The sequence below is a fragment of the Malaya genurostris genome, chromosome 3 (genome assembly GCF_030247185.1).
Source record: "Malaya genurostris strain Urasoe2022 chromosome 3, Malgen_1.1, whole genome shotgun sequence".
NCBI lineage: Eukaryota > Metazoa > Arthropoda > Insecta > Diptera > Culicidae > Malaya > Malaya genurostris.
Window position 1 is genome coordinate 185,124,027 of NC_080572.1, and position 25,625 is coordinate 185,149,651.

The 25,625-nt window shown below is 36.9% G+C and overlaps 6 protein-coding genes across 6 annotated transcripts; 2 read left to right on the forward strand and 4 right to left on the reverse strand.

The window, feature by feature from the left end:
- Nucleotides 1–2,109: 2,109 nt before the first annotated feature.
- Nucleotides 2,110–5,449, forward strand: LOC131435722 (mitochondrial ribonuclease P protein 1 homolog). The gene is made up of 2 exons (XM_058603878.1): nucleotides 2,110–4,657; nucleotides 4,724–5,449. The coding sequence occupies exons 1-2, from the start codon at nucleotides 4,122–4,124 to the stop codon at nucleotides 5,400–5,402; spliced, it is 1,215 nt and encodes a 404-aa protein (XP_058459861.1). The 5' UTR covers nucleotides 2,110–4,121; the 3' UTR covers nucleotides 5,403–5,449.
- LOC131435721 (ATP-dependent RNA helicase DHX8) lies at nucleotides 5,404–9,594 on the reverse strand. Its single transcript, XM_058603877.1, has 4 exons — nucleotides 9,338–9,594; nucleotides 7,000–9,281; nucleotides 5,782–6,935; nucleotides 5,404–5,718 (listed from the first exon to the last, which is right to left on the reverse strand). The coding sequence occupies exons 1-4, from the start codon at nucleotides 9,429–9,431 to the stop codon at nucleotides 5,496–5,498; spliced, it is 3,753 nt and encodes a 1,250-aa protein (XP_058459860.1). The 5' UTR covers nucleotides 9,432–9,594; the 3' UTR covers nucleotides 5,404–5,495.
- A 3,097-nt stretch (nucleotides 9,595–12,691) lies between these two features.
- LOC131438355 (uncharacterized) lies at nucleotides 12,692–16,381 on the reverse strand. Its single transcript, XM_058608350.1, has 3 exons — nucleotides 16,250–16,381; nucleotides 16,044–16,197; nucleotides 12,692–15,629 (listed from the first exon to the last, which is right to left on the reverse strand). Exons 1-3 carry the CDS (start codon nucleotides 16,364–16,366, stop codon nucleotides 15,151–15,153), a joined length of 750 nt encoding a protein of 249 aa, XP_058464333.1. The 5' UTR covers nucleotides 16,367–16,381; the 3' UTR covers nucleotides 12,692–15,150.
- LOC131438354 (uncharacterized) lies at nucleotides 16,259–17,693 on the reverse strand. The gene is made up of 5 exons (XM_058608348.1): nucleotides 17,574–17,693; nucleotides 17,406–17,512; nucleotides 17,223–17,342; nucleotides 17,034–17,144; nucleotides 16,259–16,971 (listed from the first exon to the last, which is right to left on the reverse strand). Exons 1-5 carry the CDS (start codon nucleotides 17,641–17,643, stop codon nucleotides 16,678–16,680), a joined length of 702 nt encoding a protein of 233 aa, XP_058464331.1. The 5' UTR covers nucleotides 17,644–17,693; the 3' UTR covers nucleotides 16,259–16,677.
- A 4,467-nt stretch (nucleotides 17,694–22,160) lies between these two features.
- LOC131438117 (ragulator complex protein LAMTOR2 homolog) lies at nucleotides 22,161–22,785 on the forward strand. Its single transcript, XM_058607930.1, has 2 exons — nucleotides 22,161–22,363; nucleotides 22,425–22,785. The coding sequence occupies exons 1-2, from the start codon at nucleotides 22,296–22,298 to the stop codon at nucleotides 22,732–22,734; spliced, it is 378 nt and encodes a 125-aa protein (XP_058463913.1). The 5' UTR covers nucleotides 22,161–22,295; the 3' UTR covers nucleotides 22,735–22,785.
- LOC131438116 (dynein axonemal assembly factor 3 homolog) lies at nucleotides 22,753–24,366 on the reverse strand. The gene is made up of 2 exons (XM_058607929.1): nucleotides 23,707–24,366; nucleotides 22,753–23,652 (listed from the first exon to the last, which is right to left on the reverse strand). The coding sequence occupies exons 1-2, from the start codon at nucleotides 24,215–24,217 to the stop codon at nucleotides 22,799–22,801; spliced, it is 1,365 nt and encodes a 454-aa protein (XP_058463912.1). The 5' UTR covers nucleotides 24,218–24,366; the 3' UTR covers nucleotides 22,753–22,798.
- Between the last annotated feature and the right edge of the window lie 1,259 nt (nucleotides 24,367–25,625).

Here is a 25,625-nt window from a genome sequence, read left to right on the forward strand (position 1 = left end):
AGGAAAGCGCACTTCTTCTCAGTGTCGAATAGACAGCATTTGAGTGTGTGCTTGTGGTTAAAGCAGCTGGCGCGAGTGAAACACATTCTCTTCGCATGAATCGCTCACACGCGCTCTCGTCTAAATACACCCAAGTGACCACTGGCGCGTGATGGTGAGCGAACACTTCTGTGAACTTCAATTAATAGAGAGTAGATCTGGCCTTGCTATGAAAAATTTGCAAGGAAAACCGAAAATTTTACGATAAATTGTTTTATTTTGCTGATTTTGCGTGTCCACGCTTCATCTACGAAAACCATACAGTAGAGTGCTCACCGGCGTGTACACCTCTGTGAAAGTATCTGCATCCACCTCAGAGAATTTATTAGCTAATGCTCTAGCACTTTGGTGCGATTCAGTGGAAGAGGTAAAAGGAAATAAACAAACGCACTCATGATGCGTGTACACTTTACACAACAGTGGTGTATAAATGTGAAAGAGAAGAACTCTCGTTGAAGTTGTCAGTGCGAGGGGAGAAATTTTGCTTGCTCTTCGTCACACAGAGGAGATAGACATCTCTGATGGTACAGATAGATTTTTGCGTCAAATATAGATTTTTGGAAAAATGACCTGGCAACGCTGCTAGTATCATCGCAGGCAACGGTTGTGGTCAGAGTTTTTCAAAAATCTGTCAAAAGTCAAAAGTCTGGATTTGTTTGAGTCTACTATATACAAGCATAAATTAAGTAAACCTAGATTTTCCACTGTGCGGTGACACTGACAGCGCTTCAAGTGTGAAACGGGTGTACCTATTTCCATTAGCTACTGTGGTTTTGTTAAATGCGTAGACAACTTTGTACATGCATTTTGGGAGCATTTACGCACCCATTCTACACCAGACGGCGCTTCTGGTGTCACGGGTTGCTCAACTACAGTACTATTACACTGGGGAATCTAGGTTTATTTTATTTATGACACAAGGAAATTTTTTGCTAGGTTTCATTTTTCGGTGAGCAAAAGAAAACAAAAGGTCTCCCCACCTTTCGTATAGGGGCCAAAACCGTAAAGAACTAGCGAGATCTGACAAAATCTAGGAAAATTTGGAAAAATTCGAAAATCTGGCAAAAGATCTGGTTAGTTTGAGTGGCGTAGCGGCATTTCCAGACAAATCTGGCAACCTGGCAACCTGGCAACGCTGGTTGTGGTCAAAACGGGGTTAGAGTCAGAGTTGCCATTTTAAAATCTATGTTGAAAAATCTGTGTACCATCTGTGTTGCAAATTTTTGATCATAATCTATTGAAATCTGTGAAAAATATTTTGAAAATTTGTCATTTTTATGAAATGTTCTGTGAATTTTAATAAAATCTGTGTTCTGAGACACAGAATCTGTTCGGCAAAATAGGTAAAAAAATCTGTGGTTTTACAGAAAAATCTGCGAATACGGTAACTCTGGTTAGAGTGTTTAAATCAGCTCGGTGGCAAGGATAGGATAGGGAAATAGTCGAAAACACGTTTTCGTTCGGCACGTCAGAAAAGACATTGCTCTTCGTTGCAAAACAAAAAGTGTTCTGTAAGTAGCAGAAACTTTACGTCTGCTTAGCGGTTCAAATTGAACTGCCGAGTTTAGCACTAAGCAGTTCAATTTGAACTGCTCTGCACTGATGAGTCAAAGACGAAACGTAAAAATAATGAAAACGGTTATGTGCCCTAGCACAAAATTTGGCTAACCCCTGAATGACCATACCTGCATCGGCCAGCAATAGTCGAAAACACGTTTTCGTTCGGCACGTCAGAAAAGACATTGCACTTCGTTGCAAAACAAAAAGTGTTCTGTAAGTAGCAGAAACTTTACGTCTGCTTAGCGGTTCAAATTGAACTGCCGAGTTTAGCACTAAGCAGTTCAATTTGAACTGCTCTGCACTGATGAGTCAAAGACGAAACGTAAAAATAATGAAAACGGTTATGTGCCCTAGCACAAAATTTGGCTAACCCCTGAATGACCATACCTGCATCGGCCAGAAATAGTCGAAAACACGTTTTTGTTCGGCACGTCTGAAAAGACATTGCACTTCGTTGCAAAACAAAAAGTGTTCTGTAAGTAGCAGAAACTTTACGTCTGCTTAGCGGTTCAAATTGAACTGCCGAGTTTAGCACTAAGCAGTTCAATTTAAACTGCTCTGCACTGATGAGTCAAAGACGAAACGTAAAAATAATGAAAACGGTTATGTGCCCTAGCACAAAATTTGGCTAACCCCTGAATGACCATACCTGCATCGGCCAGAAATAGTCGAAAACACGTTTTCGTTCGGCACGTCAGAAAAGACATTGCACTTCGTTGCAAAACAAAAAGTGTTCTGTAAGTAGCAGAAACTTTACGTCTGCTTAGCGGTTCAAATTGAACTGCCGAGTTTAGCACTAAGCAGTTCAATTTGAACTGCTCTGCACTGATGAGTCAAAGACGAAACGTAAAAATAATGAAAACGGTTATGTGCCCTAGCACAAAATTTGGCTAACCCCTGAATGACCATACCTGCATCGGCCAGAAATAGTCGAAAACACGTTTTCGTTCGGCACGTCAGAAAAGACATTGCACTTCGTTGCAAAACAAAAAGTGTTCTGTAAGTAGCAGAAACTTTACGTCTGCTTAGCGGTTCAAATTGAACTGCCGAGTTTAGCACTAAGCAGTTCAATTTGAACTGCTCTGCACTGATGAGTCAAAGACGAAACGTAAAAATAATGAAAACGGTTATGTGCCCTAGCACAAAATTTGGCTAACCCCTGAATGAAGGATAGGGCGCTTCAGCAAGTGCTATCGTAGCCAACATCTGGGGCATTTGGTGGGCAATCAGAACACTCAGAGTATGGTAAACAAACATTCGAGCATTACAAATCGAGTAAAATCTTAATCTCCTTATCGTAGTGATGATATTCTGATCGATAGTTTGCGGAAAAGTGCGGTAAAGGGTACTGAATAAACAAGTAGTTTGTAATATCCAATTTTTTGTTAGCCATTCTTCTTCATTGTTTTGGTTTTTGCAGAATGATGCTGGCCACAGTTTCATGACGTCATAGCTGGAGGCTGGTTTAAATCACGACGTAAAATACACTGGTGGCGTGATAAGACAGTTTTGGTTGTGTTGGTAATTTTCTCATAAAATTAAGTATGGCGCGCCGGGATTCAAGCATGTAAACATAAACAAACGACCACTTCAGAACGGGATTTCACTTCTAAGTTACTCCAGTTGTCGCGCAGCCTGGCGAATCTTTGGCACTAATTGAAAATCTGAACATTTTTTCTTCAAGGGCTTGCAAGGTAACGTCGAAACATAGAAAATTTTACACACATCCGATTCTATTCATTTCGTTGGAGGCAGGATTTGGCGGATCGCACTGTGGTATCTATTACAGTTATCATGGATAATGGTGTGATTGTGCTGTGGGTGGCATTTCAAATGCAGGTGATGAAAACGATTGAAACATCCCGGAACAAAACACCGCATTTCACTGTCAATATTTTCGCAAACAGAACCAACTCTAAATATTTTCATAAAAGCAACTCCCGGAACGTCATTTGTTTATGTTTTTTCTTCTTCACTTCTCTCTGTTATTCCAAAATAAAATGACAACCGCACTAACACATAGAAAAACGTGATCACCAGGGTATTTTACATCGTGGGTTTAAATGGTTTAAATTAAACTTTAAGCGAAGTACTGTTCAGGGATGTCAGGTTCACAGACTAATCTGTGTTTCACAGATTTTGAATTTTCTGCACAGATTTTTAAAATGACACAGATTTTCACAGATTTTTGAAAATGATCACAGATTTTCACAGATTCTTGAATAAATCACAGATTTTGGAAATCGAGCTTTTTTTTTGCTCACTAAATTGAATTCGATCAGCTATAATGGTTCGAGAAATGGGTAGTGAGACCTTTTTTTTGCTCACCAAATTGATTTTGAACTGCTATTGGAGTACGGAAAACGGTCACAGATTTTCACAGACAGGTTTTGGATTTGATCACAGATATTTGAAAAAATGACCTGGCATCCCTGGTACTGTTTGTAAATAGTGGAGAGCACGTTCAGCGGGTTCGTAGTGGATAATTTCCCTGTAATAATTGTAAAGTTTTCAAAGAGAAAATGTTGCGCTCATTGCTAGTGGCTCGCAACCTATTGATGGATTCTACTTTGCATCAAAGATCGATTCAGATTAAAGAGTTAGGCATGCGATACAAACCATTAGCATATTGCATACAGCATTACACAAATCTACCGAATCATAATAAATCAATAAGCGAAAGAGAAGAAGATCATTCTTCTTCGACAGCTGATAACGAGAAAAGGCGAAAAATTCTCGAACTTGAGTTAGATGTGATGCGACAGGAAGGTCGCAAAGTTCCAACACCAAGTAAAATCAAAGATGACCACTGGCAGCATCTACTGCAGCTCAACTCGCGCAATCAACGGAGGCAGTTCTACCTTTATTTGTGGAATATTGAAATATCGAAAGAAAATACACGTCTAAAAAAGGAACGGAAAAAGCAGGAGATTGCTCAACGAAAGGAAGAACTCACACAGGCTAATGCAGAAAATAATCATATTATTTATGGTTTGTTTCATAACACCATGTTCCTTCGGATATACGATTCGGCAATGGATCATTTCCACAACAATAAGTATGTTTTCGATTGTTTGTTTTTTTTTTGTGTGGGTAATTTTTTAATTCTGCATTCTGATTTCAGATTAATTCAAGCAATGCGTTTCGGGCAAAATCTTGTTTTCGATTGTTCTTATGACGAATATATGAACGAGAAAGAAATGCGAAATACTGCCAAACAGCTAATGTTGTGCTTTGCGATCAACCGACTTCATAACGAGCCATTCAACATTCATCATTGTAATGCGGATTTCAGTCGGACAACAATGAAAGCCTTAGAAAAACATTTGGTTCACGTACACGAACCGTCTTTCCCATTCAACATAACGGAGAAAAGCTATTTAGATTTGTTTCCACGGGAGCAGCTGGTTTATCTAACGCCACACTGCAAGAATGATCTAGAAGCCTTCAGCCCGGACGATGTGTATATCGTCGGAGCGATGGTGGACAAATCTTCCCAGGACAATATTTCCTTGGGCAAAGCGAAAAAGCTAGGACTACGGATGGCTCGTCTTCCGCTGGATGACCACTTTCTGTTTAAAGGTGGTAAGTCGCTCACGATTGATCAGATGCTGCTCATCATGCTCGAGTTGAAAACATCCAAAAATTTCGACAAAGCCTTCGAACATGTTCCGAAGCGGAAAATAGTTTCGTTGGACGAGGAGCAGATGCAAACGCAGCAGAGACTAAAGCAGCTCAACACGATGGGTAAATTTAAATTCAGTAGGGATAGTTTTTCGGATCGAAAGTTTAGGAAACGATAAATGAGATATAATAAAATGTTTCGTTAGATATATTATCCGTATGCGCACATGGCATAAACGTGTAGTGACAACTTTGCTGCGATGATTGCCCGACTAGTTCCGCCTTCTTCGAGTACGACTGATCCGCCAGGCATTTGGTTCTTCATACTTATTATAGAGCGGCTCCAACCGTTGATTTTTCTTGAATTTGCTCAGTTTCGTTGGATCGGAGAATCGGAAGAAAGCTGGTGCAAATTCCACTAGCCATTTCGGATCGATGGTTGTCACTTCTCGCATGTATTCTTTTGTGGTTTGGACCAGTTCGTGATAAACAACCCTTGAAAAAAAGAAAATAGAAAGAATTAGGTTAAACCGAAATTAGCTGAAATAATGTACTTACCACTCCGGTTGTCGGTTGAATAATGCACTCGATGGATGAATGTAAACCACCTGTGAATCGACAAGCGTTCGGTATCCTTCCTGGGGATCTTTCTTAGCAGCATTTCTGAAGAAACCGGAGCAAATCGTCTTCTGAACACGAACTGTGTTTTTAGCCGCTGATACCACATCCAATTTATGCCTATCCATAATGCCTAGCAGTTGTTTCCGAACGTCTTGAGCCCGCTTCAAGGTTCTTATCTGGACAAAGTTTTCGTAACACCAAGCATTGGAAAATTTGTTATTTTTCCAACTGTTGTATACAGCTAGCAGTGTTAGATGGTCTCCCTCGATCTGGTTGAACTTGGCTTTCTTTTGGTCAGCCAACGCTTGTTTATCTTTCGGTCTGTAGAATACGTTCTGAACCGATAGCATTGACACAATCGTTAAAATTTCGTCGGAACATTGCAGAGCAACCGACATGATGAGCATTTTGGACAGATTTGGTTCTAACGGAAACTCGGCCATCCGCCGACCCAAGCGCGTTAACAAACCTTCGTTATCCAGTGCAGATAAGGAGTGAAGCTGTTCCAAAGCCATGACCAATGATTCCACCGGAGGGGCATCCATAAAATCAAAATGCAACAAATCATTAATTCCCATAGTCTTAAGTTGCAGCACAGTCGTAGCCAAATTTGTACGTTGGATTTCTGGAACCGGCGTAGGTAACATTTCGTCTCGATACGCTCTTTCTGTGTACAACCGATAGGCCTTTCCCGGACCAGTTCGGCCAGCACGACCGGCTCTCTGTTTGGCAGCGGCCTGCGAGATCGGCGTTACCACCAGAGAGTCCATTCCGGTTTTAGAATTGTACACTTTTTGCTTAACGAAACCCGGATCGACCACGTAGTAGATCCCGTCGATTGTGAGCGACGTTTCGGCAATGTTAGTAGCTATGACAACTTTTCGACTTCCCGGAGGAGCTGGATCGAAAATTCTTGTTTGCATTTCGGATGGAAGAGCAGAATACACCGGTAGAATGATTAACTCAGGAACATCTGGCCCCAGCGATTTCATTCTTTCGTACAGAATCTCACATGCGGTATCGATCTCTTCTTGTCCAGTGAGAAACAGCAAGACGTCGCCAGGTGGTTCACGCAGATGAATTTGCATAACCTAAAAAAATACATCATGGCTGGTGGAATCACAACTCATTTGAGATATCATATTAAATACTTACCGTGATCAAAGAAGCATCCAAATAATCCGTTTCCGGTTCTTTCGTGTAAAGAATTTCGACTGGAAACGTGCGTCCAGGAATGGTAAAAATCGGCGCTTCGAAAAAATACTGCGAAAACTTCACCGCATCGAGTGTTGCCGAAGTTACGATCAGTTTCAATTCCGGTCGTTTTTGTACAGCTTGCTTCAAAAGTCCAAACAATACATCCGTATGAATAGTCCGTTCGTGCGCTTCGTCCAGCATGATGACCGAGTAGGATTTCAGGTCGAAATCGACCAGACATTCTCGTAGCAACATACCATCTGTCATGTACTTGATAACCGTTTCCTGGCTGGTGCAATCTTCGAAACGTATAGTGTACCCTACTTCTTGTCCCAGCCTACAGCCGTATTCTTCGGCAACTCGCTTCGCAACGGACATGGCAGCGACACGACGCGGTTGTGTGCAACCGATCTTACCTCTTGCCACGAACCCACACTCGGCAAGATACTGCGTGATTTGAGTGGTCTTTCCCGAACCAGTTTCGCCAATTACTATCAGAATTTGATTGTCCGTAACGGCCTTAATCAAATCATCCCTCAACTTGTAGATCGGAAGAGACTGCCGTTGCTCGACAAGACTCATATCAGTCTTTTTGCCATACGATGATTTTTTACCTCCTATAATGGCTTTCTTCCATTCCGGAACATCCTGCATGGTCATGCCGACACCTCGCGTATTGGCACCATGTGATTGCGTATCCTCCTCCGGCAATGGATCGATCCAGTTTTTACTCATATTCGTTGGCACGGCATCCATTTCTTGTTCACGCTGAAGCATTTTCTGTTCCCGCCGTTCCTTGGCTAGGGCCGACTGCATCATAGCCGCTTGTGCCAGAGAACCGTCAGGATTTTTCACTATTCGAACCGGTGACAAATCATGTAGCGCTCGACCATGTCCCTGCAGGAAGGGTGGCTCATCTTCGACGATTTCAATTTCGATGTCTGCTTCACTGTCCTCATCTTTCGGCAGCAAACCAGTTTCTTCGTCAAAATCGGGCATTTCACTACGGTCAATCACTCCAGACGAGATCATTTGTTTTATTTCCCAACGTTCCGGGCTGGAAATTCGTGTAACCTTTTTACGAGACGTTTCTTCCATTGGATCTCCGTTGTCTTGAAAGTTAAGCATAGACGGAACAGTCATTGGCCGGTCCGGATTTCGACTCGCAAGATCACTATTTTCCTGAAGATGGGCGTGCGACAGCGGATTCAGATCTCTTCCAGAAGACTGATCTACGTCTTTCATGCAGAGAGATATCTTGCCTCCAGCAATCGAAATCACCTTAACTTTTACGTTATCTCCACGGTTCGTTACATCTGTTACACTGCTTACCCGGCCTTCTGCCGATAGTTGCGAAATGTGAACTAAGCCTTCTTTTTTCCTACGAAACCCCGTAAGCTGCACGAAACATCCGAAAGCGACAATATTTACAACTCTCCCGTCATAAATTTTTCCTGGCTCTGGCTCTTCCGGCATCTGAGGAGGTGGTGTCCGCTTACGCCGCTCGAACTCTCTTGAACGGCTTCGACCTCTCCTATGGCGATCTCTGGATCTGCTACGACTTCGTCTTAAATAACGGTCACGATCTCTACTCCTTGATCTGCTTTTCCTTCTTTGTTTTCTATCGCGAGATCGTGATCTGTGCCGGGTTCTTGACCTTCTTTTACGATCTCGATCTCTTGACCTACTTCTACGTCTATCCCTTGATTTACTTCGTTTACGTTCTCTAGATCTACTTCTCTTTCTATCCCGCGATCTGCTGCGTCTATCTCGATTCCTATCCACATTATCTCTTTTGTTTACTGCAGGCGTTGGAGCAAGACTTTCTAGTTCGGCAAACATGTTCTCTACTTCTTGTTGCTCACGAGTCTTGCTACTGTCTACTTTCGATGAACTCGGTGCCATATTTTCCAATTCAGCAAACATGTCGTCTACTACATTAAGCTTTTTCTTCTTGCGATCCTCATACTTGTCATCCTCTTCATTCGACTCATATCCAGGTTTTGCGTTTGGTATCGCCAGTCCGGGAAATTTCATAGCTAAACCACCCACGTGATCATCGTCCTCGAAGGAGGGAACATTTTCACCACCTTTCGTATTTTTCGGCGGTTTCATAAGTTGAATGATCCGCAGTAAATTAGCCGTGAAAGATTCGGAAAATTCGGCACCATTTTCTCCTAGCACTCGTTTAAAAGCATCCAGTGAAGGATTCTTATCCGCCAAATCGATGATAAATTCAGCTATAAAAAGTCTTAATTAAATTTTACAGGTAATGTTTTTAAAAAATCTAACTTACCAAGGTCTTTGTCATTTAGGCCAAGATGATTTTCCAATTCAGTGCAAATTTTAGACACCAACGAAAGGTGCTCAAGCTGCTCTAGTTCATCCATATTGCCAAAATATTTATGAGCTTACCTAATTAAACCTAGTATCAATCAGATAATTTTGAATGCATTTTCTAGAAAACTTCAATAATAGTTTGAAAAACAGTTCCGAATGCGTTTTCCATACAATTAAATGTTTACGTTCAGTTTGAGGCGAACTGTTCGACTTGACAGATGGGTTGAGTGCAGCGATGCCAGATTGTTTGTGTTGTAAAATTCTTGCTTTCGCTCCAGTAAATGTGTTAGGGTAAGGTGGGTTAAAGCTGACAGTTGCAGCTTAATTTTCGGTTAATTTTTCAAAACAGTGACAGTTTCTCTTTGTTTACTTTCTCTTCTTAATTACCAAGCGGTTTCCACGTTTATCACTCAACTCTTTCATGAAATGATACCCGAAACTTTCGACTTTTTAATCACATCACAATAATTGAAAGAGAGAGTGATTAAAGAGAAACTGTCACTTGCTTATACGCCCTTTTGAAAAATTACCCGAGAATTGTTAATAATTACAAACTAAATAAACGAAAACGTAATGAAAATATCATTCGTCGAGCAGTTGCTGCGATTCGGATGATTCTGATGAGTTATTTCAATATTTTATTCAATATTTTAATTATCATTATTCATTATCTTTGCTGCCATTCAAGAATATAATATTCATTGATTTATCATTGCAAAATCACTCATTTTTTTGGTAATATTTGAACAAAATCCGCCAAAAACATAGGAGGTCAAGTTTACCCCAACAGTTATGAAAATAGCAAAAACTTTTTCGTGAAAGGCTTGTATCTCTCAGTTCGCGACATTCTTTTTTGCAAGCATTGCGCCCTGAGGCGAGTCCGCATCGAATCTCGTGCATACAAGTAGTTGAGAGAAATGTCTAATTCGTGCGCGCCAAAATAGCAACACTGCGCATCCTGACACGATATGTTCAATGTGATGCCGTGCGATGGCGTAGCTGAGGTGAAGACTGTTTCCTCTCTAAGCTGACAGGGTCTGCATTAAACAAGGTTATTGGACATTCTGCAGAACTCCGAAATTGAGTGGAAAGTACTCAACATTCGGTAGTTCTACAGTCCCTCTCAGAAAAAAAACGTTTACGGTGGTCCTTCGTTGGTCCAATAAGTTGGATCATTGGTCTAATGAAAGTCCAATCACAATTGTCATCTGCATACAATTGGCTTGAAGCCGAAAATTTTTCTTCTTTGGTTCTAGTTCGCTGTCAAATGCTGTGTTTAAGCAGTGTTCACACGAGTTGGAGCCCCGTTGGACTAATTTTACTGGACAATTTCCAAAGTTTTTTTTCCACAATGATTGAAACTGGCAACACAAATTGATAAGTTATTGATTATGAATAACAGTGACCATAACCTTGGTTACTGCATATTGAAGACTTAAAAAATGTAAACAAATCCAATTGCAAATGGATATTCCATTACGAAAAATTAAAATGGATCAACGGCTGTCTCGAGTGGATCGTTTGTGCTGTTTCAAATTTTCAAATTCGTATTTTAGTACATTAAAATTTTTTTGTTCCAAACCAAAGACTTAAGCCACACTAAATTTTTCAATTAGTTTGAAACCGTAAAATGCTATTGTTTCAAAATAAAAATTGTTTGTTTAAAACTAGAAACGGTAATATTTTCCGCTTATGCACACTCTAGAAAATAATTTCATAGAGTCTGAGTACTGTAGAACTCATTTTCGAATGATATATGAAAACGTAGAATTTGAATAAACCACCATTTGCCATTAATGACGAGATTAATGATCATGAGTGAATATCTTCATTATTTATAACGATATCGATAACGAAATCTAGTGTACTAGATTTTTGATGCTCGAATGTTTTTTTGCCATATTTTGAGAAACCTGAGAGGCTACGATAGCACGTGTTAGAACGCTTTTTTCTTGCCACCGGGCTGTGAGCACAAGGAACAGACATTCAAGTAGATATTTCAATGTGTGTAAGAAATTTAACAGTTGTTTTAAAAAGCAATCACCAAGTAGCGATTCTCCTGTAGAGGCGCTTCGAGCAGCATAGTTACCTCTTATGGGCTCTTTTAATCGAGCTTAAATACAATGGTAATTTATGTGAGCAAAGTCGTGTGCAACGGTGATTCTTAACGGATTTTTAGTTGTATGTTTTACACAGATTTTTTAAAAAAGTTTTTACTAGCTTGGATGTCTGTCTCTCATTCCAATCGAATAGCTGTATTCACTCCGGTTGACTCAAATGAAAACGCGCTGAAACAGAGATGATCACCAATAAAATGAAATTTCTGCAATGAAATGATGGTAAAATCTCAACAGATATTAGTTATAAAAAGAGAGATTCAATGAGCATTAATTTTTCTTCGTCTTTCTGGTTGCGTAACCTCACAATTCAATCTATGCTTACTATTTTAAAAATGTTGACATGAAATTCCAACGTCTTATATGCAACCTCAAGTCGGGTTATACAACTCTCAGTCTGGCAATAAAGTTTTCTGGTGCTTAGGTTCAAATTATAATTTAAATGTATATCTGTGTTGATCATACATCATACATCGCGCTAATACAATCAAATATGAAAAGATAACTAAGAAGGAAAAGTTATAATTTTTCTTCATTACGCTTTGTGAAATCTGTATTAAATTTAGAAAATCTGTAATCTACATTGAATTTGTAAGCTAATGTAAAAATCTGTATAAATGGCATCCCTGCCCTGAAATATCCGGGAACAGTACACTGATAAAAATCGACACGTTAGGCTGAAGTGTTTTACACTTAATTTCGCCGCATATGACACGACACATTAAATGCAAGTGTAAAACTCTTCAAATTTCATTAAAATGAAACCCTGTTAAAACATATGGATATTACACTTGAATTGCATAAACCAAACAGCTAATTTATTTCAAATGTATTACACTTAATATTGAATAGGCCTGAAGCTTCTGATTCAATTGACAGACAAATACAAATAATCATATGAAAACTCTTCGATTTCAATACATATTACACATAATTTTCATATAATACATAAATACAAATTAATAAATGAACATTTGTCATTGAAATGTTTTGAATTAAGTTTTAAGTATCAACTGACTTGACAAACATTGTTTTTCTCTTTGAAGTAAAAGTTTTAAAAGTTTGAAATGCAAATGCAATAATATATGAATACCAAAAATTCGAAAACCATGTGTGTTATCAAAAAAAATATTTATTATACATAGAACTTAAGCAATTGCACTTAATAGCTAATTACAAAAAGCATTCTCCTTTCATAAAATCAACTTTCCTTCGGTAATACAAACGGTCGGCAATTGAGTGTATCATAATAGGTGGGCCATCAATATCGTTTAATTCAATAATTTTAAAAAGTTCTGAACATTTTATAACTTCGTGGGCCAAAAAATGATCACTGTATGGTCCACATTCCCATAACTTTCCTACCATAAAATAATTTTCTTCGAATGTTACAAGAATTTCCTCGATCTCAAACAATTCTGTTATTCCATTTTGCGTGACAGATATAAAATAACCGTTTTTGTACGTGATTCTATTGATTTGACAATTACGTGAGAATAAAATATCGTGAGGGAATTTTTTTAAATCTGAGCAAACTATTTTTGTATAATAAGATTTATCAGTAATGTCTTCTTTTCTAAAACCATTCAATGATTCAATTTGAAAAAAGATGTTGTTTAACAGATTATCACTAAATTCAAGAGAAGCTTTAATTCCAAGCGTATAACATATATTTTTCCGTGATGACATTATGTGGGCATGTTGTTTGAACATTTTATGCTTAGCTTCAAATCGGAAGCACATCAAATTACATATAGGCCCACTACTTTGTATTGTATTTGCATAATGAACAATATGGTGATGCTTTGGTTTCAAAAGCTGATTGTCAAATAAATTTAAAAACATTTTGTGGTGATCTGAAGTCATAATTTTCAATTGCTCTAAGTCTAAGAGTGAAAAAGAAGGCATTAAAATAAAATCAATCAAATTTACTAAAAGCTTTACATAATTCCATACAGGAATGACATTTACTGGTACAAATTGCCCAACAATCAATGTGAAATAATAACAAAACGATCTCATTTCAGATGCTGTCATGTGTAATTTAACAGTTTTTGATTTGTTTATTAAACATTCTTCGATATCTGGCATTCTTGACAGTGATTCATCTAAAGCATGCTTACTTATAATTCTTCTACGACTGTTAAAGTATTCCAAGGATAAGTATCTTTTGCCATATATTAAATAATTTAAAACATTCGTAAAACCATTATTGCATATGCCATTGCTAAATATATCATGCATAGCGTCTACCGACTTATTATTAGTTACTTTAAAAGATGGTAGCTCATTGAACAAAGTGTTTCCTCTCAAGCCAGTATTTTTTTGGGTTCCGTAGTTAATATCTCTTAAATAATTTTCTTCGTCGCGCAGACTGTCTGAGTATTCTCGATCATCTTTTTGCAACATTTCTTTAGGTCTTTTGCAAAACCTACTATAAAATTTTGCGTTGAAACCTCCAGATAGCATGAGCATAGTGTGAACGCCCAAATTGTCGCCCTGAACTAATACCAGAGGAAATCTTACCAATGTTTTAGTGTTGTTTACATTAATTTCAATACCGTTTTCCTCCATGCTTTTGAATTTTTCTATTATTTCCTTGAGCATTTCATTCATTCCAAATTCGCTAATAGCTGCCTTTTTAATTATTCCAGCTACAAAAATATTACATAATCTAGATGAAAATATTTCAGGAATTACTAAAAAGTTATAATAAATGCCACAAATGACATCTTTTTTACTGTGAGAGGATAGGTTGTCATTAATTTCAAATTCATCTGCGTATAATGATAAAGGAATGACATATTGAGCAGGATATTTTGATTTAATCTTCTTCCATGTGGTACCGTGAATATAGTTTGTTATTCGATCAGATTGCTCTAAACATTCGAAATAGTTGATCATTTTCCTAAATATGCCCGGTTTTTCAAAAAACGACTTTATTTGAAATTGTATGTCAAATAAAACAATATGATGTTTGCTGTATTCGTTAGTTAATAGATTTTCAGAAGATACAACTGAATGCTCGGTTATTTTATTGCTCTGAATTGTAATTACAGTTGGTGGACTATATAAGTTATTTTTTTGCAAATAGTTAAAAAATTTAAAATCTGTATCGATAAATTCAAACGTTGTTTTTAGCTTATTCATTAAAGTTTTGAACTTATATTCTGTGCCTGGGTCGCTTATAGAAATAGGCAATTTATTGAATTCTTCAGCTATTTTATAGAACACTTGTTGTGATCCTGACTGAATCATTTTCACATCACTTCTAGTCAAATTGCTTTTATGATATAAATTTAATGAAAACTTCACTGTCTCTGTATTTATGCAGGCTAAAATATTTTCCAAACTGTTCGCTGTCTGTGAATTTTCAACACTGTCAGAGGGTGGGCTTTTAGTGATTTGATCGATGCAGCTATTGTGAACACTCTCTAAAATTTGATTATCGTGTACGGTTTTGCTTTCTGACATATGGAATTTATGTCTATTTAAATGATCTTTAAATCTATAAAATTTACTAAATATAGAAATACATGACGGATACGTGCAAATAAATCTGTAATTTCGAGGCACTTGGTGATACTCATTTAGGTGATAAAGATATTCGTTGGACGATTTGAATTTTACTGCACAATGTTCTATGAAACATTCAATCATCATCTTGTTCCAAGTTGCTTAACGCAGGTTGATTTAAAAACTGCACAAGTCTATCGATACTCGCGTAACGTTCAGGAATATCCAAATCATAAATGTAGTGTTGAACGAAAAGCCAAATCAGTTTACTGATTTTTGAATGCTTCAGTGCCAGTACCTCACATAATTTTATGTACACATCGATGGCACGAGAAGCTGACGGCAAAGTGTAGAATAAATCTCCGTAGTATACTCTGAACACTCCAGTTAACGATGCTTGAGTTCCGAAAAATATCAGTTTTGGAGTTAGTGGAATCCGATAACTCTGATATTGTGTATAAACAGCAGCAAGTTTGACTTTAGCTTCGTCATCAGAATTTGCAAACAAAACAGTATCGTTTTGTCCATTCAGTACCGTTGGTTTGTAGGATACCGTAACCTTTTGTGGATGAAGTACGCAGTTTAGTGAGAGCAATAGAGCACAAATTCGTAAATCTGTAATTTGAAATTTATTTAACATTTGACACGATAGACATCGGAGCCACTCAGTTGCTTGCCGAGATCTAATCAGAATGGTTCACAGGCTTTTTTGCCATTGAGATTAGCACTCGGCTGAGTATGGGTAAAATATGTATTTAGACCTCACTGTATTCTGGTCCGGCGTACATATTGCTGGATGTAATCAAAATGAATTACATCGTGTCTAAGAATTTAAAAGATTATTCAACTCGTTAACATATTCAGTATAAATATGTACTTCATTTTCATTAGAACCAGCATTATTGGCGCCGGGCCAAAATGTGTTAGACTGGCCAAAATACCTCCGTTACCCTAAAATTGCACATTTGAGAAAATTTCTATGTTTGGCTCATTATTTTTTAAATAAGTGCGTAGTATTGAGTTTCTTACCCTTTGCCTCAGTACTATTGCTAAAGATATCTACTAATTTACAGGATGAGTCATCAATAGACCTTTCCCGGATATATTTTCCTGCCACCGCTAGTAGATGATCCCACTTTTCCGTAGCTCGATTCGATTTGAGAAATTGATAATCAATATCAATCTTAAAATGAAAAAAAAATTAACTCTCAATCTAGAATATTAATATTGCATACCAACTGATAACCGTATTCCGATAGAAGAAATCGCCACAGGTTAGCTTCTATTAAATTTTCTTTAGCGTTTGGTTTGCCAATATAGATTTTCCGTAATGAGAAACTTGCCTTCCACATGTCGAGGACTGTACTCCCAGGGCCATCATTATGGTTAAGCCATTCCAAGGCTTCCCATGCAGTGCCCTGATTCAATTCGAATGAATTATCTTGTCGTATATTACCGGAATTGCTGTACTTCTGTAGATGATTTAAATCATCTATTTTTCGTTTTCGAAATTTTGTTTTTAAGTTGCAAATTTTATTATAAATTTTCCCACCGGGATTTTTCTTATCGCCGTTCCTTGGGAGAAAATATGTGTCCTATAATATATAACATGTTTACAATTTATTTAAAAAAATTTCGGGTTTCTTTTATGTGTTTGTTTTTTTTATGAAAATAAATTAAAAAGTACCTCTTTTTCGGATTTCAATAAAATTGTTATTACTTGCGCATACTTTCTTAAGTCATTTTCGACAAGCTTTTTCTTATTTTGCAGGTGCCATTGTGCTAGAATTCCAGCCAACTCGAGTTGTCTACGTTCTGATAATGGACCAACTTTTGCCAATTTGAGAATATCGTTACCTGTTAAGGATTCCGACAGTATCTTGTATAGACTTTCGGGAGTCAGTTCTGTATTCGTATGCAGGGTATTCTCTTTCCCGTAGTCTGTACAACTGTTGCTCTGAAAATCAAAATAGACATGGTTGATAATGAGTAAATAGCTAAAATCGAAGTCATACACACCTCCGGTGTGTTATTTGTTTTTGCCGAAATATTACGATGAACTACAATTACGTTTTCCTTAGCTGTAACCTCCTCCAAAGGTGATGCGTGTGGAGAAAGCAGTACTCGATTCTATATAAAAAACGGACGTTTAGCTGTAACAACTCTTGGGGTATTTTACAAATGAATGAAGGGCCTCTAGTATCATACCTGTGTGACTTGGAACGAAGTAAAATTCTGAGTTGATGAACCACCAAGCTCTGGGACTAGCATTTGTTCTGGATCAATTAAATTTGATGCACTGTCTTGACCCCTAACGATTTCCTCATCCTATAAAACAGAAATAAGAAATTTAGTAGATTGAAAACTTAAAAATCTCTGCTGCACTATTACCGGAAATATCAAAGAAATTTCATTTGCGTTCTCATCAACAGACACAAGCCCCTTTTCTTTGAGGAACTCAATAGCCTTGTTTATATCGTCTTCAACTAATCCGTTATCTGGAAACACGTTACAAATTAAACAAACACGAAAAAAACTTCAATTTATATAAATATTCACTGTCTAAAATATCCAAAATACGTTGCGGAAAACCTAGCTCAATCAGCTCAGCTTTAATTTTCGTAGCCATTTTGTTTTTCACTTTTCATTTATATGTTTGACACTTAATATTGCCGCAATTGCCAGCGAAAATAAAGAACAATGCGTAGACATATATACATCAATATGCGGATACTTCAAATTGACATGTGATGGAACAGGGCTGTATCATGAATTTACAGAATTGACGGTTATGTGTCAAAAATTCGATATCAACATGTCCACACTTCAAACTCAAATGTTATGACACTCACTTGGGTTATGTGACAACACACTTGATATTTATGATTTACGCTTTTGAAGCACAAATGAGAAGTACTTGATATCTTAGTGTACTTAGAAACATAAAATGTATTTTGTGAAACACTTTAAAATAAGATGTTGATTTTTAGCAGTGTATATTTAGAGTGACTATAATCAGAGTGACGACAGCTGTTCGTTTGGAATGACAGCTACCAGTTCCAATCGAGCAAACGACCTGTCAGTTCAATGTAAAGCTAATGTAATGTTTTGAATTGTTGCCAACATTACGGATGAGAAGTCGTCACTCTGGTTATAGGCACTCTAAGCAGAGATGCCAGATATTTTCATAGAAAATCTGTATTTTTTGTATAAAAAAACTGTATTAATCTGTATTCACTAATAAAATGAAATTCTTACAACAAAATGATGCTAAGATATGTTATTCCAATAGATTGTGGTTGTAGGATGGTAGATTAAATCAGTCATTGCCGCGCTCACAAGAATATTCAACGACGAAGTTTCATTTTTTATCCACAACAATTAAATTTCAATCTCATATATTTATCTAGTTAAAAATTTGTGACTTTATAATTTGACATGGAATTTCAACACCCAATATGCAACGTCAAATCGGTTCATACAACTCTCAGTTTGATAGTAAAGTTTCATGATGCCATTACTTCCTTGAATAAAGTACTGTCTCTGAGCATATCTTTTCCAATAAATCATCTTTTCTGTTAGTTTTTCATTCATTTGGCTTCTCCAATATATGTTTCCACTAAGTCATTGCCAAAAAAATTTAATATCAGTTCAAATTGGTTTCAAATTATAATATAAATGGATTTTACAGATTTCCATAATAATTTGTTATTTGTCCGTTGATTAATATCGTCACTGGAATCAAATACTAAAAGATAGCTCAAACAGAAAAATTATTTATTTTTCATACTTTTTGTGAGATCTGTATAAATCTGTATTAAATTGAGGAAATCTGTATAAAATCTGTACTCTGTATTAAATCTGTATGAGCATGTAAAAATCTGTATAATACAGATAAATCTGTATAAATGGCATCTCTGACTCTAAGTATATTCTATCCAAATGTCAAAACCCTCAGAACAGAGATACCAGATATTTTCATAGAAAATCTGTATTACCCAGAATGAAAAATCTGTATTTATCTGTATCCACTATAAAATCGAAATATTTATAATGAAAATTTGTTGAGGTAATGTTATTCCAAAAATTCCATGGTTTTATAATGAGAAATTGAATGAGATCTCAATATTCCTATCATTCTACAACGACTACATTGAATGCTTTCAAAATTCCATCACCAATCGGAATCAACAAAACAAAATTTCAATTTCATATACTTTCAAAATGTTGGCTTGGTGAGTTGATGTAGGATCTCAGCCAAGTCCCTGCTGGGTCGCCATGTTCTTGCGACCATCATCGTTTCGCAAAGATGAAAACAACGAAGAAGTATGCAAACACAAATAAAAGTTTGCTTATGCTATATACCTGTGATTTGTTGAAACAAAGTTGATTTTTATATGCTTGATTATAAATGTGATATCGTTATGAAACGTGCGGTGCCAAATTGTAATACTGACTTTCAAAATCGATGATGTGTTGTATTTTTCTTCATTTTGTTTACCTAGCTCTCAGTGACTTGCTAGCTTTGAAAACCCCGAAGGAACGAGATGTTGGTTACGATAGCACTGGCTAGAGCGCTTTACCGACGACACGACCAGACACTCCGAAGAAAAATCAGTATTAAAAGTGTCTGTTAACAATTCACCTTCAGTTACCATAAATTGAGCAACCCCTTGGTAATGATAAAAATAATCTTCTGGAGCAACACTGCTCTGGTTGCTACGAGCTTGTTACCAAGGCTCTTCAAAAGTTCAAATAAACATAAACAACTTAAACAAGTACGAGAAGAATCTTTTAATTTTCATTCAAATTCAACCGACTGCTTCCTCTATTGCGGAAGATGATTAAAATTCGATAGGGATCTTCATCCAGTCGGATAACTCAACAAATTAGCAGTTTCGATCCCATCGGTGACTATAGCGTCAGTGATATTCCATCGACGGACCTTTCGGGGACCTGCGTTACATTCATTGGATACGAAACGAGGTATGGTGTATTCGCATATCGTTTGTTGCACATTTCTCAAAGAAGAAAAACAGAATCCGGTACTTCAATTACCCGAAGGTAAAAGCTTCAAACATCAACATTATTCAAACGTATAATTTCTTTTTAAAACTTTCTAGGCAACTTCAGATGAAATCTCGGATTTTAAAGTAATCGAAATTATCTAGTTTGCGTAATATATTTTCGCAAAATAAGCTTTAAAGAATCAATAAAAAAGATGGCAAAATTAAATACTGATTGTTACTCTACAAGAATTTCCTCATATCAGTTCGAAATGGATATTCGCCTAATACCGATTTTTCATATGAAACTGAAATACGAGAGCTTCTCTCTTGACATGATATCACATTTAAATAATATTGGATGAAAATTAATTATATGAATTAAGATATTGAATTAAAATACTATTATTACTGTTAACATTATAAATGTTTCATACAAAATTGTGCAGTAATTGAGAAATGGACACAAAATCCTTAACAATAAATTTTCTGGAACGGTTCTTTAATAAACGGAAGATGATTATCAGACATACAATAACGATCTGTAAATTATTTTTCATGCAATATATTTTTTTAATACATATATTCACTCTAATTTCTGATTGATCATAATACTGGCTCGTGGTGAATGTATGTATTAGAAGAATTCCACATTTCATGAAACACCATGAGCAGATCGACAATCTTCTCATTTTATTGGTTTACATAAAGATAAAACCGTGTTTTTCGCTCACAAATTGTATTCTACAAATTTATATGAAATTTATTTGTTTTTATTACCGAAACCGGTAGCCACGGTGAAGGCAACTGTTATTAGCGGCCCTTACACGATCATTAAAAGTGTCATTACTAAGTAATGACACTTCTGCTCAAACGCTCGTCATTACTGCATTACTGTCCATCATTACTTTTTAGCATTACACGTTCATTATTAATGACGAGCATTTGTAACTACTCCAGCAATAGCAATAGCAATATTTTTATTTTCGTTTAGCTGAAAATAAATTTGATTTGCCATTAGCGGCCCTTACACGATCATTAAAAGTGTCATTACTAAAAAGGAATGGCACTTTTAATGATCGTGTAAGGTCTACGAGTTCAGTAATGATGGAATTGTGGATTTTCCATCATTACCAACATTATTTCTTTTTCTTATTTTTTTTGTGGAAGTGATGAATATCTCTAGAACTATACGCGAAAAAATGACAAAGTGTAGATTTAAATTGTTAATATTTCATTAACCTTAACGTTTCAATTGCAAATCAAATTTATTTTCAGCTAAACGAAAATAAAAATATTGCTATTGCTGGAGTAGTTACAAATACTCATCATTAATAATGAACGTGTAATGCTAAAAAGTAATGATGTACAGTAATGCAGTAATGACGAGCGTTTGAGCAGAAGTGTCATTACTTAGTAATGACACTTTTAATGATCGTGTAAGGGCCGCTATTGAAACGTTAAGGTTAATGAAATATTAACAATTTAAATCTACACTTTGTCATGTTTTCGCGTATAGTTCTAAAGATATTCAGCACATCCACAAAAAAATAAGAAGAAGAAATAATGTTGGTAATGATGGAAAATCCGGAATTCCATCATTACTCGTGTCATTACTGAATTCGTAGACCTTACACGATCATTAAAAGTGTCATTACTTGTTAGTAATGACACTTTTAATGATCGTGTAAGGGCCGCTATTCGAAAACAACAGTTTAGTCTTGGTTGCCAGTTACATATATTTTTCGAACGACTTCATTTTGACATTACGAGTTACTGAGGGGTAGTTAAATTTGTGATACAGTTTTAATAGACGAGTGGCAGGTCGTGTCGTCGGCTTTACCCTTTCCACCGGACTGATCTCAGCGCTCAACTTAAACTATCAATACCATTTAAAGATTTTTAGATCAATTTGTGATTCGTCGATTGATTACTAAACTTTCATCTCGTCAATACTACGAAAGAGAGCTCAGACGAACAAAATTATTTTATTCTTTCCATTTTTTGAAAAATCTGTATAAATCTGTATTGAGTTTAGGAAATCTGTATAAAATCTGTATTCTGTATGAAATCTGTATGTGCATGTAAAAATCTGTATAATACAGATAAATCTGTATAAATGGCATCTCTGCCTCAGAATGACATTGCTTCGAAAATACTTTGATTCTCCCTCAACATAATAAAAACAAACTCGATTTGTTGGTCCCTCCCGAAACTCTTCAGATTGTTTCAAATTCTGTTGTGTTTAGCTAGCTGTTCTTGTTATTTTTGAATAATGCTGCAACCCAAAGTTCTCACATCGGTTCTGGGGCAAGCAAACACTGGTGGAGTAGAAAATACCATGTCAGTTACAGTACAAAAATATTTCTTTTAGAAATGATACTACCAGTTTATTCTCCAACAGTTTGCTAACACACGAAGGAGCACTGCTGGCATTTTCCGGGTACGGAGACAGGGATGCCACGATAACCGCTGCTATTGCCAGTAACGTGTGGTCCGCATACGAAAAGAATGGTCGCAATGCCTTTCGAGAAGATCGGCTCCAGTACGTGTTTCTGCAATGCGAAAATGGAAACGTAATCATCACTCAAGTGGCCAATTTGCTGCTATGTCTGTATGCGAGAGAAAACGTCGGACTTGGAATCCTGAAGGAAAAAGCGCAGGCGCTAGCAAACTATTTGGAAGGGCCACTGAAAGAGATTGCGACATCCTAGTTAGCTTGGTAAATGTGGTTGTTCGGTGAATATATGAGACGGATGTGTTTATGGAGGGGTATTTTTATTGCGATTGAGAAACGTTCCTGTACCTGATAATGGGATGGGGCACGTTAATTGCGAGATTCGTAAGCAATTCGAGAGAATGTGATGCAGCGTAGTTTTTAACTTGAGTGGTGAATTTCGATACTTCATCCTTATGGAAAGTTGTGTATTGATACGTTTCAAAGCATATCAGACACGGATCGTTGAAGAGTTGGGGGAAGTCGTCCTTTAACAAAGAAAAATAATTACTTGCTACCATTACGATGTCATATTTTGATCGGTGCTCTGATCTTGTTTGAATCTTCACAACGTCTTCCACTGAGATGAAGTCAATTTTGATGTTTTCGGTCGGTATAAAAGGTTGGTCGTATTTACATGCGTCTGGAATTTCTGTTCGAGGATGGTCTTCGTTTAAAGGTTTGCCAGAATCCAAAACATACGAGCCGTATTTATGGATGTCCTTAATGTCTAGAACATAATTTTCTTTTGTCTGGATTTCATACATTATCTCGAAGACGTTTCTTTCGGTAATGTCGGTCGATCTGAACTCATTTACCCCATGCATCGTATGAGAAAGTGCTTCTTCTGGACATTTGAGTCCAAATGAAATAAATGGCCCGGTGCTGATATTTCCAACAATACCACGATGCATGAAATTATCCCCATTTCTACTCAATCCAACAGCAAACGTTTTATTCGGATCACTTTGTTCGTACTCCGGGAAGGTAAATGCAACTCCTGTGTCGCGCCAATTTTTATATTCTTGTGGACAGATTTGTTTAGCTCCGTTCTGTCTTAGCTTCATATGAAGATCCCAATCGAAAACACCCATCTTGTGATCATATCTACTGCCTAGCATTGATCGAACTCTAGCTGAAATACAACACTTTAGTTTACGAAAATTAGAATCAATAGATTTGATCTTACCATTCCAGTAATGGGTCACATTGAATACATGCTTTTCCCGATTAGTCCAGAAGTAAAACACATTTTCCAGATGGTCACGCTCTTTGTACCTTAAACCATCAAACGAGAAAATAGGTGCTATGGCTTCGGCAAAATCAACGTCTGTAATTAATTTGGTGAGTACGTTAGCTTTTGCGTTGATATAGGTAGTAGAGAATGGTCGTAGCAGCGTGTTTCCAAAAACATCCATAAACAAATGAGTTTTGCCTTTCACTGACAATAGTTGATTATTTTCCAACGCTATACTAATCAGGAGAAGATTTCTAGCCACTAACTCTAGGCATCCTTCAAGAAGAAAAAAATTCAACTTTGTGTTGTGTTTAAAGGATTTAGCTGCGCTTTTCAACACGTGTCGAGGATCTCCTAACCCGAACAACAGAATGTTGAGCTCGGTTGGTGGTTCTTCTGTAGGCTTGAGGATCTTGCGATACTCTTCCATTAGATCTAAAGCTTCGCTGAATCCCCAAAACATGTCTACTTTTTATGTACCACTAGCACCGTAACTTGAAATTAGAATAACTAGCAAACACCCATGTGTTTCCATAGAAATGCTATTCATGCTTCTACACGGAAAAACTTTTTGTGGTAATTTTTTTATTTTCTGGTATGCAACCTGAAACCGACGACACAACCAGGCACTTCGAAGAAAAATCGGAATGAAAAGTGTTCGTGAGCGATTTACCACAAATATAGCGACCCCTTGATGACTATCAAAATAAACTTCTTGAGCAACACTTTTTAAGTTGCTACGAACTAGTTACCAAGGAGCGACCCTGTCAGCTTGGAGCGATCTCAATCTTCAGTTCAGCAACGCCATCGCCCGGCGTCTCATTCAACATGTCATGTCAATTGTATGGGTGCGCAGCCCTGCTATTTTGGCGCGCACGAATTTGACATTTCTCTCCCCTACTTCTATGTATGAGATTCGATGCGGACTCACCTGAGGGCGACATGCTCGCAAAAAAGGATGTTGCCAATTATTTGTTCGGGAAATTTGAGAGCTGGATATCTTGTTAATATGATGTCTTTGCAAGGAGCCTCATAATAAATAAACAAACCAGTCGAGAATGATTTGAAATAGTTTTTTAATTTAAATTTTGTGCCATCAGCGTAAAATTAAAAGAACTCAGAAACCCAGATTGTGAAAGTTGCACGAGACACCGCGAGCTATCGGCCGGGGACTGGTACCCCTGAAAAATTTAATTATTAAATACGACAAAGTTAGACGATTTCACAATACGCTAGGTACGAGGAATAAATTAATAATAATTAAAAATAACTAATATATAATTTATCATGAATTACAGAATTATCCTGCGCCAAAGCCCACGTTCAATAGTTGATAATGAACGAATTTTAATATTAAAAGATACATTCATCTATCAAGTTAATGTTACAACGTTCTTTTTGTATTCGTGACGACCGGAACAATATCCAAATCTTACACTAAATGTAGTGCTACGATAGACAGGCCTATGTTCTGCTTGAGAACCAATTATAAAATTATTTAAAATAAATTAGTTTTTACAGGTCATAATTCTGATCAGATCACATATCCTAAAAAAACTGGTTTGGTATGCTTTTCAAGAGTCTTTCATGTTCATCAGATTTTTCACCCGCTTTACGATGTAAAGGAGTTTCTCGAATGTCCAAAATATGACGGAGTATTGTTTTACATATACGCTGATTAGAAACTTGGGTTGAATGATTTGGAAAAATTTCAGTAGTGACGAATATACATAAATATGGTGAATACTTTAGAAATTCATTATAAAAGAACAAACATGAATTCTATTTATAAGTGTATTCGCATCTGCATATAAAGTGCGATTGCATCTCGTAGAATAGTACTGATATACCGGATTGACTCAGCTTTGTCA

What these genes read in the sequence shown, in the direction of transcription:
- LOC131435722 (XM_058603878.1), top strand. Translation starts at nt 4,122, where the DNA reads ATGTTGCGCTCATTGCTAGTGGCTCGCAACCTATTGATGGATTCTACT. An exon ending in GATCATTTCCACAACAATAA is followed by an intron (nt 4,658 to 4,723) that starts GTATGTTTTCGA and finishes TTCTGATTTCAG; the next exon opens with ATTAATTCAAGCAATGCGTT.
- LOC131435721 (XM_058603877.1), bottom strand. Translation starts at nt 9,431, where the DNA reads ATGGATGAACTAGAGCAGCTTGAGCACCTTTCGTTGGTGTCTAAAATT. An exon ending in CCTAAATGACAAAGACCTTG is followed by an intron (nt 9,282 to 9,337) that starts GTAAGTTAGATT and finishes GACTTTTTATAG; the next exon opens with CTGAATTTATCATCGATTTG. An exon ending in TTCAACCGACAACCGGAGTG is followed by an intron (nt 5,719 to 5,781) that starts GTAAGTACATTA and finishes CTTTTTTTCAAG; the next exon opens with GGTTGTTTATCACGAACTGG.
- LOC131438355 (XM_058608350.1), bottom strand. Translation starts at nt 16,366, where the DNA reads ATGTGGAAGGCAAGTTTCTCATTACGGAAAATCTATATTGGCAAACCA. An exon ending in CGGAATACGGTTATCAGTTG is followed by an intron (nt 16,198 to 16,249) that starts GTATGCAATATT and finishes TTTCATTTTAAG; the next exon opens with ATTGATATTGATTATCAATT. An exon ending in CAATAGTACTGAGGCAAAGG is followed by an intron (nt 15,630 to 16,043) that starts GTAAGAAACTCA and finishes TTCAAATTACAG; the next exon opens with ATTTACGAATTTGTGCTCTA.
- LOC131438116 (XM_058607929.1), bottom strand. Translation starts at nt 24,217, where the DNA reads ATGTTTTGGGGATTCAGCGAAGCTTTAGATCTAATGGAAGAGTATCGC. An exon ending in TGTGACCCATTACTGGAATG is followed by an intron (nt 23,653 to 23,706) that starts GTAAGATCAAAT and finishes GTTGTATTTCAG; the next exon opens with CTAGAGTTCGATCAATGCTA.
- LOC131438354 (XM_058608348.1), bottom strand. Translation starts at nt 17,643, where the DNA reads ATGGCTACGAAAATTAAAGCTGAGCTGATTGAGCTAGGTTTTCCGCAA. An exon ending in AAATTTCTTTGATATTTCCG is followed by an intron (nt 17,343 to 17,405) that starts GTAATAGTGCAG and finishes TCTGTTTTATAG; the next exon opens with GATGAGGAAATCGTTAGGGG. An exon ending in AAACAAATAACACACCGGAG is followed by an intron (nt 16,972 to 17,033) that starts GTGTGTATGACT and finishes TTTGATTTTCAG; the next exon opens with AGCAACAGTTGTACAGACTA.
- LOC131438117 (XM_058607930.1), top strand. Translation starts at nt 22,296, where the DNA reads ATGCTGCAACCCAAAGTTCTCACATCGGTTCTGGGGCAAGCAAACACT. An exon ending in GGTGGAGTAGAAAATACCAT is followed by an intron (nt 22,364 to 22,424) that starts GTCAGTTACAGT and finishes ATTCTCCAACAG; the next exon opens with TTTGCTAACACACGAAGGAG.